Source organism: Bufo bufo, chromosome 5 (genome assembly GCF_905171765.1).
Source record: "Bufo bufo chromosome 5, aBufBuf1.1, whole genome shotgun sequence".
In the NCBI taxonomy this organism is placed as follows: Eukaryota; Metazoa; Chordata; class Amphibia; order Anura; family Bufonidae; genus Bufo; species Bufo bufo.
In genome coordinates, this window is record NC_053393.1 from 437,705,805 (window position 1) to 437,723,268 (window position 17,464).

The following is a 17,464-nucleotide window of genomic DNA, read 5'->3' on the forward strand; positions in this document are numbered from 1 at the left end:
TAGCATGCTGGAGATGTCTGGATCCGACACTGCTGGAAGCTATCTGAAGGCCCGCTAGCCCCATTAACCCCTTCACAACCTCCGCCGTACATGTACAGTAGAGGTTTGCACTTTGAATATGGCACCCACGGTCAGCAGGCCCAGGGGAAAAGTATGTGATCAGCCATAAGGCCATCACACATATTTAACCCCTCAGATACCGTGATCAAATGTTACCATGGCATCTGGTGCGGATGCGGGAGCCGAGCACTTCTGCACCCGTAACAACATTCAATGGCTGAGATTGAGGAAGCTGTTATGTGCCGGTGATGGCTCGGAGCTTCAAGCAGGCTCTGATACCCATCACCAGAATATTCAAATACAGGCCAGCAGGTAACAGCAGTGTATTTGAATACAGTACATGGTGTGTTCTGTGATAGATATATACCCATCACAGAACATAGTTGGCAATCCAATGATTGCTAGCAATAGTCACCTAGGGTGACTTAAAAAAAGTTTAAAATAGTTAAAAAAGTACTTCTTCACAGACAACAGGATTTAATGTCCAAACTGGTGCTTTATTGTGGCACTTAAGCACACGCACAAACATAAGCATCAAATAAACACCTACCCGTCTAGGCACTTCCTAATGCACAGTAGTTTTCCCTGACTCACCTCTAAGCACAGCTTGTACACAGGGTTTCAGGCTCCAAGCCTTAACAGGTCTGCTCATCAGACACAAGTCCAGACGGGGAAGAGATCAGGCTTCCTCAGCCATATACGGTCCAGCAGCCTCCATGCTGTGACCACACCAGCACCCTTGAAGTAGATGGTCCAGAAGTCCTCCCGACTCTGACCGTGTGACCCTCTTTGCGTAGGCGACGCTGGGCCCCCAAACCTCAGGCTTTACAAAGTCTCGTGGCCCCTCAGCCAAAGCAGCAGGCCTCACCTGCAATTACCTCTGGCAAAAGACAATACATGTAGTGGTAGGATGTGGACTGGCAGATCCCACTACCAAACCTATCCACCAGTCCACATGAAATCCAGCCCAGAAAAACATCTAGACAAAACTGTCTCAGCAAACTACACTTTGCTGAAACCACTGCAGCTTTCTGGATTTCAGTTATCTCACCCAGCTGCAGGGCCGGCGCTTCCATATAGGCAAGGGGGGAAATTGCCCCCAGGCCCCTGAGTCCAAGGGGGCCCCCAAGCCCACCACCCAACACCGGCCCGCAACTAACTATATTTTCGTGGCGGTGGTGCCGTGGCGGGCAGCGGTAAGCGGACGGACTAATGGAAAGAGGCTGAGCCAGGCGAGCCACACTGCAGCGGGGCCCGTGGCCGCTCTGAGCCCCTCTCTGCGGCCTCTTTAACCCCTTAAGGACTTAGGACGTCCCGGTACGGCGTGGGTCCCGAATCCTTAAGGACCCATGACGTACCGGTACGTCATGGCTTTAATTCGCGATTACGGCGCCGCGGGGATTAATCGGAACGGGATGCTGGCTGAAATCATTCAGCCGGCATCCCGTAACAACGCGGGGGGAGGGGGTCATTTGACCCCCTCGTATCGACGATCGCAGAAAACCGCAGGTCAATTTAGACCTGCGGTTTGCTGCGCTTTTAGCCGATTCTGATCCCCGCGGTCTCTGACCGTGGGGATCAAACTTTAAAATGCCCAAAATAAAGTTTTATTAACCCCCCCCTGCACCCCTGAATGATATTATGTGGGCGGGTGGTGCAGGGGGCGTGTCGCAGGCGGTGCGGGAGGCAGGCGGTGCGGCAGGCTGGATCGCGATCCCCCGCCCGCCTCCCCTTGAATAATCGTTGGCGTCTAGTGGGTATACCAGGGTGCCAGCACATTGCTGACACCCTGGTATAAACGGCTGACATCGGTGATGCGATGTCAGCCGTTTAACCCTCTCCATACAGCGGTCCGTACGGACCGCTGTATGGAAAAGGTTAAACCAGCACCTGGATCTACTTTTGCAATTGCATGTAATTAAAACTGTAATAAAGCTCTTAAGTTATTCAATGAAAACAATTTGTATAGCACAACCTGCAGCTTTTTTTTCTAATTTCTCTGTCCTCACTGAGAAGGCAGCACATTCCATCCATCAACTTCCACCAGCTGCAGCAGAAAGGACACATACACACACACCCTAAGCTGACAGCTTGAAATAAATCTAGCAGAGCATTTGAGGTACAGGGCTGCTTCTATCAGCTTTGTTAGAAAGAAGTTGTCATGTACTATATTATTATGATTTCCATTTTTTACATTATTCATGAGATAAGCCATTTAACATGGCTTGTTATGCATTGCACAAGATGTCAATAATTCACCTTGATGCATAACTATATGGAACTATTTATATAATTACACCATATTTCCTTGTTATTGTTCAGTCATTGAAAAGGGTGAAGACGATGGCATGTCACTTGTTGAATTAAATCCACCAAATCCCTGGGATACTGACCCTCAAATTCCAAAGGATTTAGAAATTGGAGAACTTCAGGTAAGGTGTCATGCTATAATACAGTATGAGATGTCACATACACATGACATGCCCACACTGCTCCAACATTAGCTTTTCCACAGAATTTGTCACATGTCGGAAGAACATTCATGAAAAATCTATGGCTTTAATCACTTTTCTAGCATACATTCTAGGGAAAGGTTTGGACATTGGTATCCAGAGAACCACTGATTTACTTTCCAAATCAATTCTCTAGGAAAGGTGGTCATGTTGAACCCAAGTGAAAAAGAACACATAATTTAAAACCACATATAACCTGAGGCTACATGATGACTTTGGCCGCAACAAGCATCATGCAACCAAAGCGGAAAGTTGTCGCAACCATGATCCCAAAATTGCTAAAAAAAATCAGCACTGTTGGATTTTTTGCAATGCTGGGGTTGTGGCGATTTGTGATTCTAATCTGGCCAAAGAGTAAAGGAATAAAGTATTAAAGGGGTGCAGGAGATTAATGTGGAATTAAGGAATTAATTTGTCCCCATATTTGATGAGATATTTGCTTAGGCTACTTTCACACCTGCGTTAGGTGCGGATACGTCTGGTATCTGCACAGACGGATCCGCACCTATAATGCAAACGCTTAGATCCGTTCAGAACGGATCCGTTTGCATTACCATCATGATAATGCAAACGGATCCGTTTAGATTTTACATTGAAAGTCAATGGGGGACGGATCCGTTTGAAAATTGAGCCATATTGTGTCAACTTCAAACGGATCCGTCCCCATTGACTTACATTGTAAGTCTGAACGGATCCGTTTGCCTCCGCACGGCCAGGCGGACACCCGAACGCTGCAAGCTGCGTTCAGGGGTCCGCCTGCTGAGCGGAGCGGAGGACATGACTTACTATTATGTCATGGAAGCCAGTGCGTTCCCGCATCTTGACGTAATAGTACGTCATGGTTAACTCCGGTCACCGCGCGATGCAGCACTAATCGGCAGGCAGCCATCTTAACTGAGGGTGACAGAGTTTTTCCGCCCCCCTGCAGCCCCGATTGGCCGGTTAGTGAAGACCGGCCCATCGCAGCGCCAGCAATGTATGGTGCTACAGGGGTGCTTGGCTAGAGGTGGGATGACACACAGCCCATATCACCTAGGTCAGGGAGGGGACACCAGACACAGGTGTCCCTTCCCAGGGCTGCGATTGGCTGGAGGAACGCTCCAGCCAATGGCAGCACTATGCTACTATTAGCTAATCTGTAGGGCTGCTGGTGGCTGGGACGAAAGGTGATTCAGGTTGATTACATCAGTCTATGTCACCTCCGAGGCCAGGTAGGGGACATCAGACACTGATGTCCCCTCCCAGCGCTGCGATTGGCTGGAACAACGCTCCAGCCAATGGCAGCGCTATACAGCTAAAAGAACAGTTGGTGCCTCTCTGCAGGCAGCCATTCTAGCTCGGTGACTGCTTGCAGAGAGGACTTGTTCCCTATTATGATGCTGGTTGTCAGCTGGGACTTGTGGTACCACCACAAATGGGTGCCTTTCACTACTTTTCACTTTCAGAAGAAGAATAACAACAACATCTGGAACATCTTTGGCTCATCTGCAGCAGTCTCAGATCCCCATATTCCCTGCTCCTGTCCCTCCAACCCCCCTCCCTCTCCCCGGCGGACTCCAGTCTGTCCTTTTTTTGTTTTTGCATTTTTTGCCTTTATTTTTTTTTTTTTTTTTGGAATTTTCCAGCTCTGCACCACTTTTTCTGTGTGTGAGCTGTGACTGGCAAGTGCTGATCAGCACTTGTGGTTTTTTTTGTGCCACCTAGCTATATATATATATATATATATATATATATATATATATAAATTTTTTTTAGCACTAGGTTAGATTTTTACACCTACGCACGTGCGTGGGTCCTGCACCTGCTGAGCGGCGGTCAGTACTGTCAATTACTGACAGCCTCTGCTCAGGTTTCAGTGCTTTATTTTTTTTAGCCTTTTTTTTTATTTGTATCTTATTCATTTATATCTTTTTCTCTTTTCTTTTTCTCTTTTTAATTTCTTTCTCTTTTTTTTTTTTATCATAAATTTTATTTTAAATTCATTACAAGCCCCCTAACATGTTAAATCACTACATACAACCCCCTGACACTTTTCATTTTGCACATACCAATAAAAATAAAAATGTCCGTCCATCCATCCCAGAGAATGTACTCCGTTCAAAAGGCATACACCATCCTTGCCTCTGAAACAGAGTCTGCAAGTGAGGGAGAAGAGGATGCCACATTCCTCTACTCCTTCATAATCATCGTCATCTGGTGATGAGGGACCCTCAAGGAGACGCCCCAGGAGAGATGAAGTAGCTCCACCCCCCATAGTGATCCCCTATGGACCACACCGCCTGAGGATTGCTGCATATGGGCCTGGTAAAAAAAAAAATCCGAAATGAGACAATAATTGAGTTCAGATGTCTTGTACAACACTCCAATTTACAATATGGCCATGTCCCGCTCAAGATTTGAATCCATTTTGAAATTCCTACATTATAATGATAAATGACCCACAATTTGACCGTCTATTCCTCCTGGAGCACCTCAACTCCAAATTTACAGAGGTGTTCACCCCAGAAAAAGAAATTAGCATAGACAAGTCCCTTGTACATTTTAAAGGAAGGGTTAAATTCCGCCAGTACCTGCTCAGCAAGCAGTTAAACAAATCACAAAATACACAGATTTGCGTTCACATATAGTGAACATACACAAACAAAAGATAAACTGAGACTAAACGGGTTTAGTAGCAAAATGTAAATATACTTTATTCAATAATTCTCATAAAAAATATATATTATGTAATACATCGGATAAAAAAGTGGACTACACCCGAGGGGACATGACACCATAAACCAGTGGGTAATGAGACAACCACAATTGGCTAGATTATACACTAGATACACTGATATATACAGAAATCACACAAATATCACGAGTATCCAGATCATATCAAAAAGTGCAAGTGCGTAGTGCTCTATGTGCAAAGGAAATGACTATCAATGCCCTAAGAATGGGGCCGTAAGCAAAAATGTATATATGTATATAGATCAATCACTTAAATGGCCATGCCCACTGTTAGTGAGCACAAAATCTTTAAGAAAGAGAGATCGCACCAGATAAATATAAAGAGCGATGTCCCTATAACATATGGCAAATGGGCAAGTGTATCAAAGATAACATATGCAGGCCCCAACCACTCATGTAAAAGACCTCACACCATAGCGTAACATACCCATAAAATAGTAATGTCGACCTCAGGAGAGCCACGTACCCCGAAGCGCGTTTCAGCTAGAATGCTGTTAACGGTTTTCCTTCAGGCAGGTTTATGATGGTTATACGATGAGGCATCAGACCTCCAACCCGTGAATATTTCCCTGTACAACGAATATCCGATTTGCTCTGGCCAGGAGGTAAAGATCAGCCCAGACTGAACTTGGGTTGTCAATATCTGAAATCTGTATTTCGCAGCACATACTTATAGGGCATTTGGGGGTGGGAACATAGTGTCTGGCAAGATACAATTGAAACAATACTGGTATTCTTAGGGGGCCTTGGGGGTAGGAACATAATGTGTGGCAAAGTACAACTGAAACTTTGTTAAACAATACTGGTATCTGCTATATACAATACATGAAAGGGTTATTTTACATATTGACCAGGTTGATCTAAATGCTAATAAGTTGAATGACTTGTCATAGGTTGCTGTCATTGCATGTGAGGTGTGATTTTAAATAACCTTTTCTAAGGGAGGAAGGTGCTATTATGTTCACCAACTGGCAGGGTGTGATTTGTGCTAATTCGGGGTACTGTATTCCACAAGAGATGAGGCCTTGTATAATCTGTGACGTTTCAATAGTGAAATTATTGAATTATTGAAAATGCCTTCCTCTGGGGGATGTGGCTCACCCTGTAGTTGTGCCCATATTTAAAATGCCTTGCTCACCTGTATGTTATTAGAAAAAATTAAAACAGCAGGCTCACCATGTGTCTGCCGTAGATGGCGTCCACGGAGAATAGGTGGGATGTGCCCAGCCGCCCGATGGCCAGTTAGGTGACTGAACGCATAAACCCGCCTCATGACACGGCGGTCATGTGATGGCCAGTCATGTGACCGCTCGCGTCACAACCCAGGAAGGTCCTCAAACCATAAACTACTATTTATCAGAAATAGATAATAATGGAATAGAAACATCTAAAGTGCAATAGTATAATGGAATCGATGTCCCAGATTACTCAACGGCACAGCCTAGTATCATTCTACATAATAGTACATATAGATATTACAATTCATAAGTGAATAAGTGCACATAATTAACCCCTTAGGGACGCATGACGTACCAGTACGGCATGTTTCCCGAGTCCTTAAGGACCCATGACGTACCAATACGTCATGGCTTTAAAATGCGATTGCGGCGCCGCGGGGGTTAATCGGAACGGGATGCCAGCGGGCATCTTGTCACAACGCCATGGGGGGTCGCCCCCCGTATCGGCGATCACCGCAAACCGCAGGTCAATTCAGTCCTGCGGTTTGCAGCGCTTTCTGCAGTTTCTGATCCCCATGGTCCCTGGCCAAGTCCTTAAGGGGTTAATAAGTGAATACAAAAATTAAAATATGTATAAATCATAAATGCATAACAAATACAACAAAGAGAATTAAAATAAAAAATGCACCTCATGAATGAATTAGAAGGGAAAAAATTTGAAATATGCATAATTCATAAGTGAACACAATTATGATACAAATAAATATCATATATAATATACATATACAATTCATAAATGGATAAGTGCAAAAATATAAATAATATTATATGTGAATACAATAAATAAAATATATATCATAAATACATAAAAATTCCAACTCATAAATAAATTAAAAAAGTGAAAAATACATAATTCATAAGTGAACACGATTATAATTAGTAAATTAAAAAAAAGGGGGTGTATGCCAAAAATGCATAATACAGTGATTGTTATAAAATAAATAAAATATATACTGTCATAGTAAGTGAAAAAAGATTTATTAATTTTTTCGCACATATGCACATACATATATCTATGTATGCATGCACACATATACCATGCATGCATACACACATATACCCACATATCAATATCAACAATACAGGCTGATGAAATCGACAGACATCTGATATACTCCTTCCTGAGTTTCTCCGGGGGTCATCAAGAAATGAAAATAACAACACTTGTACATGGTGGACCAGGTGAACTAGATGAAAATAAAAAGAACAGTAAATATATACATATGGATAATTAAGAACACATAAACAAAGAGAAGCTTAAAGGGAATCTGTCACCTGCTTTTAGCATTTTAAGCTGTCACCATCGCTATGTTCACTAAAGTACCTTATTTCCAGCAGTCTTCTTTTTACTTGATTTCGTTTTGTCCTTTTGATATAAAAGCGCTTTTTATGATATGCTAATGAGGGTCCAAGGTGCCCAGAGGGGCGTTTTTTTCCCTCTCCGGTGCCCAGTGACGCCCCACTGCAGTGTCCAAGAATGCCTCCTGAATCTGAAATAACCTCCCACAGCCCGGCAATCGGTTCCGCCCCCTCCCAACATCATCGTCTACCTTCTAGAAATGCCCCGTCCTTCTTCCTGTCGGCGGCCAGAAAACTCGCGCAGGCACAGTACCGTCTGGGGCCTGCGCGATCATCAACCTCCTAAGGGCAACAGCCTCAAAAGTCTCACTCGGCATGCGCCGAGCCCAGTGATGTAACCTGAGCGCTGTTGCCCTGAGGAGGTTGATGATAGCGCAGGCGCAGGCCACAGGCGGTACTGCGCCTGCGCAAGTTTTCTGGCCGCCGACAGGAAGAAGGACGGGGCATTTCTAGAAGGTAGACTATGACGTGGGGAGGGGGCGGATCAGTTTGCCGGGGCTGTGGGAGGTTATTTGAGGATCAGGAGGCGTTCTTGGGCACTGCAGGGGGGCGTCACTGGGCACCGGAGAGGGAAAAAAACGCCCCTCTGGGCACCTTGGACCCTAATTAGCATATCATAAAAAGCGCTTTTATATCAAAAGGACAAAACGAAATCAAGTAGAAAGAAGACTGCTGGAAATAAGGTACTTTAGTGAACATAGCGATGGTGACAGCTTAAAATAGTAAAAGTAGATGACAGATTCCCTTTAATATAAATACATAATTGAAAGCGGGCATGGTACAGAATTAAAATGTACAAGCTGTGCGAGAGTACCTCCGGGTACACCTACAGGTTCCGGGTTTATGAAGGGAAAGATTCCTGGATACAACCCCCTGAAAGCCCCCCCATCCTAGGAGTTACTGGGAAGATCGTGTGGGACTTACTGCACCCACGGCTGGGTAAGGGTTACCACTTCTATGTGGATAACTATTATACCAGCATACCCCCCTATTCATGTCCCTAAAAGCCAGAGGTACTGTTGCTTGCGGCACAGTAAGAAAAAATCTGAGAGGCCTCCCTAGATCCCTGGTAGGGCAACTACTCCAAAAAGGCGACAGTAAGGCCTCTTTCACACGGGCGTCCCGGATTTCCTCCGGATCGCGTGTGCACTGCGGGAAACCTGCGCGAGTGTGCACGCAATTTCAGTCAGTTTTGAGTGCAATTGCGTTGCGTTGTTCAGTTTTTATCGCGCGGGTGCAATGCGTTTTGCACGCGCATGATAAAAAACTGAATGTGGTACCCAGACCCGAACTCAGACTTCTTCACTGAAGTTCGGGTTTGGGTTAGGTGTTCTGTAGATTTTATTATTTTCCCTTATAACATGGTTATAATGGAAAATAATAGCATTCTGAATACAGAATGTTTACTAAAATGTGGCTTGAAGGGTTAAAAAAAATATATAAAAATTAACTCACCTCATCCACTTGTTTGCGCAGCCGGCATAGTCTTCTTTCTTCTTCTTTCAGGACCTGCAAAAGGACCTTTGACGTAATTGCGCTCACCATGTGGTGAGCGTGGTGACGTCAGCGCAGGTCCTGCTGAATGAAGATAGAAGGATTTTATTTTATTTTAACCCCTCAAGCCACATTTTAGTATGCATTCTGTATTAACAATGCTATTATTTTCCCTTATAACCATGTTATAAGGGAAAACAATACAGTGAATTTACTTTAATGGGGTTCGGGGTTGCTCATCCCTATCATCTCCTAGCAACCATGTGTGAAAATCGCACCGCATCCGCACATGCTACCGGGACAGGACAAAATGCACCCCACATTTTGTTCCCCATTTCCCTCCGAATACGCCAACACCACATATGTGCTAAAAAAAATGATGTGTATGGCAGGGCTCTAGAATCAAACCACTAAATATGGATTTAGCTGACCTGAATTGGCAGACATGGATTTTAGGTGTCATGTCACATTAAATAAATTCCTGAGGTCCCCAGAAATGAAAAACCCCAAGAAGTGACCTCATTTTGGAAAAAGCACCCCCATATGAACATTTTAAATAGTAGAAAGGGAACTTTTTCAGCGAACAGATTTCGCACAGAAGACAGAAATACTTGAGAAATAATGAAAACATTTGTGAAAAAAAATATATACTAGCAGACCCCAATTTTTCCCTACAAGGGGTTAACGAAGAAAATGCAACCCAGGTTGTGTTCCCCATTTTTTCCCCATTCAGGAAACACCCCATATGTGCTTGTAGCCTGCTGTATGGGCGCACAGCAGGCAAACGGCAAAATATGAATTTTGCTGACAGGCCTGAATTGGCAGACATGGATTTTAGCTGCCATGTCGCATTAAATAAATTTCCTGAGGTCCTCAGAAATGAAAAACCCCAAGAAGTGACCCCATTTCGGAAAGAGCACCCAAGAACGAACATTTTAAGGGGTGAAAAGGCACTTTTGACTTAACAGTTGTCTCAAAGAAAAGAATGTAGTGGTTGTTAAAAAGTGGATATGCAAGGTTCGGAAACAATCCCTTATGCAGAGGCCAGGTTTATCTGGGCATGTGTTGTACTGATAAGTGGTGTCTTTTCGTATTCTCCTTTTGTAACAAACCCAACATCTTTTTTGGGTCTTTCCCCTCTTCGCTGTTTGTGGGACTTCACCGGGGAAATGTTGTCCCGGTACAACACGGGAACCATGACCTCCCGAAGTACTCGGGCCCTCCCCTTCCTGACTTTGGAAAATTAGGGCCTTGATGATCACCTCTTGGAACTGAAGGAAAGTTCCTGTGTGGCCTGCGTAAAATGTACGCATTGTACAGTGCCATGTGTACAATGTATAAAGCCAGCTTTTTGTACCACACCTTAGTTTTACGCATGGCACTGTAGGGCTTCAGAACTTGATCAGACAGATCAACCCCTCCCATGTGCCTGTTGTAATCAAGGATGCAGTCTGGCTTGTTGACAGTGGTTGTGGTACCTCGCACTCGGGCAGGAGAACTGGTGTGAGTGTGAATGGTGGTCAGTACAAGGACATCCCTCTTGTCCTTAACGGCCAGGATGTTCTCATGGCAGAGAGCCTTAGGCCCCTTTCACACGGGTGAGTTTTCCGCGGGGGTGCAATGCATGAGGTGAACACATTGCACCTGCACTGAATCTGGACCCCTTCGTTTCAATGGGGCTGTGCAGATGAGTGGTGATTTTCACGCATCACTTGTGCGTTGCGTTAAAATTGCAGCATATTCTATATTCTGCGTTTTTCATGCAACGCAGGCCCCATAGAAGTGAAAGGGGCTGCGTGAAAGTGAAAAATGTGGGTATAACAAAACTTTTTCTGGAAAAAAATGTAATTTTTCTTTTTCAAAGCCAAGCGTTTCCTAATTCTGTGAAATGCCCAATGGGTCAAAATGCTCACTACACACCTTGAAATATTTTCTTTCACATTAAAAATTTGAATACCCCCTAATCAATGTATTGTCAAGGCAGAAATAGGTGGGCAGCGTGTGAGCGTGAGCATGAATAGTTGACTCCCACTTGTGTTGTGGGCATAAGGACAACTATGCAGGTAGTGCACATAGGTTTAGAAGCAAAAAAATTGGGTTTTGGATATGTTATTAAACATTCTAAGATTTGCTTCTAAACTTCTAAGCCTTCTAACGTCCCCAAAAAATAAAATGTAATTTTCAAAATGATCCAAACATGAAAATGATTTTTGGAGGTATTACTATCTATTATAAAAGTAGAACATTTTACATTTTGAAATTTGCTAATTTTTCAAAACGTTTGGTAAATTTGATATTTTTTATAAATAAATAAAAATTTTGACTCATTTTTACCACTGTCATGAAGTACAATATGTGATGAGAAAACAATCTTAGAATGGCCTGTAGAAGTAAAAGCATTTTAAAGTTATTACCACATAAAGTGACACATGTCAGATTTGCAAAATATGGCCTGGGCAGGAAAGTGAAAACTGGCCCGGGGTAGAAGGGGTTAAAGGTATAATTTCCTCACAGAACCATTAGAAAAAGACAAATGGGGTCCTTTATTAAACTGGTGTCAAGTAGAACTGGCTTAGTTGCCCATAACAAACAATCAGATTCCACCTTTCATTTTCCAAAGTAGCTGTCCAAAAAGAAAGGTGGAGTCAGTTCTACCTTACACCAGTTTGATAAATGACCCCTTTTGTCTGTGAACTAAGTCTTGTTTTGCTGCTGACTTTTTACCTTCACTGGAAGCAAATTGGGCACATTTATACAAAGTTCATTACAGAATTTTCCTTTGAAATGGCGCTAATATTATGGAAAATGCAAATGATTCAAGAACATAATACAAGGTGCTGCAATGCATTTTTCTGCACAAAACATATTGGGGAGATATATTAAAACTGGTGTAAATTAAAACTTAGCTTAGGTGCCCATAGCAACCAATTAGATTCCACCTTTCATTTTCCAAAAGTAAAGGAGAGAGAAAAGTCCAGCTCGATTAAAATGTTACCTTTATTTTTCAGTGCAGATTAAAAGCCAGTTACACTCCAGTCTACATGTTTCGGATCAAGGACAATAGCGATCCTTCCTCATTACATACACATACTGAGGAGGAGGTTGAATATATAGCGCCTCCACTTAGAAACAGGTGGACGCACTAACTACAAGCTCCTCCTTTAAATGAAATTGACAACACATGCTGAAAGGCATGGTGAATTAAAACAAAAGAACACACATAACTTATAGCATGACCGACGGAGTCTCACTCCATATTGCATGTTGCATATTTAGGCTAGTGATGTATTTACTTTTTTATTATTCCGTATGTGATTTGTCTGTGATATATTTAATCACACTTAGTAAATATATTTATTCACTTAGCCTCCGTAAGCTTACTCATTCTCAAATCTTTTGAATTCACATTATGTTACAAGCAAATACAGTGAAAATTCTTCAGAAGCCAACCCCTAAATTTATGTTACATATTTACAGATTTTAAATTCCCTTATAACCTAGGTATTGACAGTGTACTGTGGAAAACCATTTTAGGTGGCTGTATCAAATATATTTCACTGCACTTATAAACAAGGTGGTTTAGTAAAGAATAATAGTAACAAATGTCATGTTTTTATAGATTACCTATCTCACTCATGCCTGCATGGAGTTGAAGCTTGGTGAAACATACATGGTTTTTGATCCCTGGCTGACTGGTCCAGCCTTTGCTCGAGGATGGTGGCTGCTTCATGAGCCTCCTTCTGATTGGTTGGAGAGATTGTGCAGGGCAGATTTAATTTATATAAGTCACATGCATTCTGATCATCTAAGGTATGTATGTTCAGATACAAAAAAATATTTTCTAGAAATGTAGCAACAGAGTGGTTCTCATGAGAAAGTTGCAAATTGCTAAATTATTCTTTTAAAATGAAATTTATCACAATCCTTTCTCTCCCCTACAACCCTTCAGTCCCTAGTGACATACTCATACAACATCTCATCACTGGATAGCCAATGGTGTAGCACCCATTCACTGTAAATCAATTCTTAAAGTGGTTTTGTAGTGTTAGGATATTGATGACCTATACTCTGGATTAGGCTACATTCACACGAACGCAATTTGTTTCCGTGTCTATTCCATTTTTTTTTTTGCTGGACTGGATGAGAACCCATTCATTTCAATGGGTCCGCAAAAAATGCGGACAGCACACCATGTGCTAACCGCATCAGTATGTCCGTCCCATAACCCAGCAAAAAAAATAGAACATATCCTATTCTAGTCCATTTTGTGGACAAGGATAGGCATTGTTACAATGGATTCGGCAAAAAATTAAATGCCATACGGAACGTCATCCGTTTTTTTGCAGATCTGCAATTTGCGGACGGCAAAACACATACGGTCATGTGAATGTAGGCTTAGTGAAGGTCAGGACAATCAGCTGGTGGAAGAGGCTGAGGCACTCATGCGAGTGCTGCATCTTCTTCAGTGTTCCTGCATGCTGTCTCCCTTGTAGAGGTGGTGAAGTATAATTACACCTTCCTTTCCATACAAATTAACATGGGCGCCATAGCCATTTCAACCAGCTGATCCTGAGGATAGGTCATCAGTATCCTGATGCTGCACAACCACTTTAAATTGTCTCTGCTGACCTGATACAATTTTGCATTTCTCTAGATAATAATACTGAGTGTACAGTATATATTGTAGACCTTCATTACCTTGTCCAACAAGAGTCCAACTGTTGGTGAACCATTAGCAAAGTTTTCAGTTGTTTTTTAAAGGATGGCCAAGTTTCACAAATAATGCCTTGAGGGCAAACCCCCACTGACTTGACATTTGACAAGCTTTATTACCACAAGTAAGATTTTTTTTTTTGTGCTAATTGTTCCTCAGTTATCCAACATTGAAGAAGCTTTCTGAAAGAAGACCAGATGTTCCAATATTTGTGGGCAAAACTGAACGCCCAGTCTTTTGGTACTTGGAAAAGAGTGGCATTAATCTAACAAATGTCAATGCTGTTCCTTTTGGAATATGGCAGCAGGTCAGCCAAATTGTTTCTTTTAAATAATGATTGAAAATATTATAGACACAATATAATTAAACTGATTGGGGCTCGTTCACATCTTTGCTATTATTTTCCATTCTTCTGCTCTGCTATAGGAGCAGAAGAATGAAAATAACGGAAGTGCCGCATTCGGCACATAACTGACATGAACGGAACCTAACAGATCCAATTGGCTATGGTTTGCTTTCCGTACTGGGAAACACCGTTTTCTCTGACACAATCTGACACAAAAGAAAATGGATTCGTCCCCCATCGACTTTCAATGGAGTTCATAACGGATCAGTCTTGGCTATGTTAAAGATAATACAACCGGATCCGTTCATAACGGATGCAGATGGTTGTATTATCAGTAACGGAAGCATTTTTGCTGAACCCTGCCGGATCCAGCAAAAACGCTAGTGTGAAAGTAGCCTTAGGCTCTGATAAACTTTCTCTTTCGGCTATACGTTTGAATACCCAAAAATGGTACAATTTCCCATTCATGTGTATACTCTGTTTGATGGACTTTCTGTTCATTTCCATCCTTTTTGCCAGACAGACTAGCATGGTAGACTATGCTATTCTGTCTGGCAGAAAGCATAGAAGTGGCTGAAAATCTTTTCAAACTGAGTCCGCAAATTGCGGATCTGCAATATAGCCGGCCGGCAGCCCCATAGAACTGCCTATTCTTGTTCGCAATTGCGAACGGGTCCGCACCTGTTCCGCAAATTGCGGACCCATTATACGGACGTGTGAATGGAGCCTCAAAATATAAATGTTTTGGACTACCATTTGCCTAACTGAAGTGAATGGATCAGTTGTGGTACAAATGTCAATACCAATTTTGGACATTCAAACTTATACCCCCGATGGAAAGGCCAGAAGACGGCTAAAATGTAATGTTACCCAGCCTTATATAAAAAAATGGCTGATTTATTTTTATTGATTAGAAATTTGGCTGTAGTTGTACATGTTGTTATTCCCTACCTCAGTGTATAATGATGCAATATTGTAATCCAGGTTACTGGATAGATAGCTACCTAAATTAGAAACCAGTGATGCCTTCATAAACACTATTATTTTTATTTAGGTCAATGAACATCTCCGCTTTATGATTCTGATGGATGGTATTCACCCTGAAATTGATACATGCATCATAGTAGAATATAAAGGTAAATCAATGCTAGGGATTATTTATAAAAATTGGGAAGATATCTGATACTGTCTAAAAGAAAAACAGTTTTTGTTGTCCATAGTAAATTACAGATGTAGCAGAGTTAACACTCAAACTCTTAACTCAAATTTCTTAACTCATCGTATTAACTTGAAACAAAAGCCATTGAAAAACAATTGAAGATGTTTGCTTATTAGTTTAGATAACAATGTCTAGAGACTTAAGAACGAAGAAGAAGATCGGATACGTAAGACTCTCTGACTATCTTTATATGTTATTTATGACATTTTGTTTAGAAACACAGAGATTTGAATAATTTGAATAATACTAACTCCTAAGGTAGCTTCGCAAGAGTAGGAAAAGAGGGCAAGAGGAGGCGGAATAAGGGGAGGAGGGGGAGAGAAGGGGAAGGGGGGAAGGAAAAGAGGGTGGAATTTTTTTTTTTTTAAATGGCCCCTAAATTACCCAATAGAAAGTCTATTGGAACATCTTCACCTAAAGGGGGCATCGCAAGGACACAGGTAGATAAATATCTCAAATCTCCACCCCCATCAGCTAAAACAAGGAGCAATCAGAAACAAACATCACAAACGGAGGACTGTGAAGAGAACGAAAATAGAGCAAGAGAAAATCGGGTAGCAGAAGCAGATAACCAGATGAGCAATATTGATCGCAAATTAGCGGGTATACTGGAGGCAGTCGAAACTACTAATCAATCATTAAGCACCCTGACAACCACAGTGGCAGCAGTGCAGACTGATATCTCATTAATCCGAGATGACCTAAATAAAATGAGGCAACGTGTTAAAGAGTACGCAACTCTAACAACAGAATTGCAAAAAGAATCCAGGCAGATTAAAAAAAGGTTAGAAACAGTAGAAAGTGATAATAAAGCACTGAAGGAAAAAATGGCGGACCTGGAAGACAGATCTCGGAGAGATAATCTGAAATTAGTGGGTTTCCCGGAAGGAGCAGAAAAAGATGACCCCACAGGCTTTATCCAAAAATGGTCGGCAAATACTGTAACAACCGCAGAGGCAGCTACAACACTCACAGTGGAGAGAGCACATCGCATTCCAACAAGAAAACCCCCACCAGGGTCAGCACCAAGGCCATTGTTAATTAAAATGACCTCTTCAAGAGATCGGGACTACATCCTTAGGTGGAAAAGAGAGATACAAACGGTGAAATACAATGACGTTAATATAGAGATATATCCGGACTTTTCTAAAGTTACGCAAGATAAAAGAAGAGAATATAAGGACGTAAAAAAGAGATTGATACAAGCACAACTAAAATACTCTATGATGTACCTTGCGAAACTACGGGTCATCTACAAAGAAGCTGTCCAATTTTTCTCTAACCTAAATGAGGTAGCTGACTGGATGGACTCTAAGGGCATTAAATAGTCTGCCCGTGTTGCTGCGAGGAGGAGCTGGGGGGGTCGACGGCGGGGGGGAAGGGGGGGGATAGTCTATAGTAAGAGACCTATGAGTCACAGTTTGCGACTCGCAGGTCATGATGGGAGTGGGGGATTGGGGAGGTGGAAGGGTTGGGGGGTTGGGGAGGGGGTTTCTTTCCGCGGGGGATTGTCGTGGTGTTGAGGGTACGTCGCTGGGGGTTCCCCTGCTCTTCCGCTCAGTGCTGCCTTATTCTTTAAAATGTCTAGTATATTGACATGGAATATCCGCGGTTTTGCGGATAAAATTAAGAGGTGCGCAGTGTTCGATTTAGTCTCTAGACATTTACCAGCAATAGTGGCCCTGTTAGAAACACATCTTACAGGTGAAAAAATAGCAGCGCTGGGCGGAAGGAGATGGGCCTCTCACGAATACCATTCCTGTCACTCTATATATTCCAGGGGAATTA

At 42.5% G+C, this 17,464-nt stretch overlaps 1 protein-coding gene across 1 annotated transcript in view; it reads left to right on the plus strand.

Moving 5' to 3' along the window:
• LOC121002189 (cytidine monophosphate-N-acetylneuraminic acid hydroxylase-like) overlaps window positions 1-17,464 on the plus strand; it is a 111,579-nt gene that overhangs the window by 8,216 nt on the left and 85,899 nt on the right. The window contains exons 2-5 of the mRNA XM_040433532.1: window positions 2,383-2,492; window positions 13,017-13,207; window positions 14,271-14,418; window positions 15,512-15,593. Coding sequence (XP_040289466.1) covers window positions 2,383-2,492; window positions 13,017-13,207; window positions 14,271-14,418; window positions 15,512-15,593 — 531 coding nt within the window. The remainder of the gene's footprint in view (window positions 1-2,382; window positions 2,493-13,016; window positions 13,208-14,270; window positions 14,419-15,511; window positions 15,594-17,464) is intronic.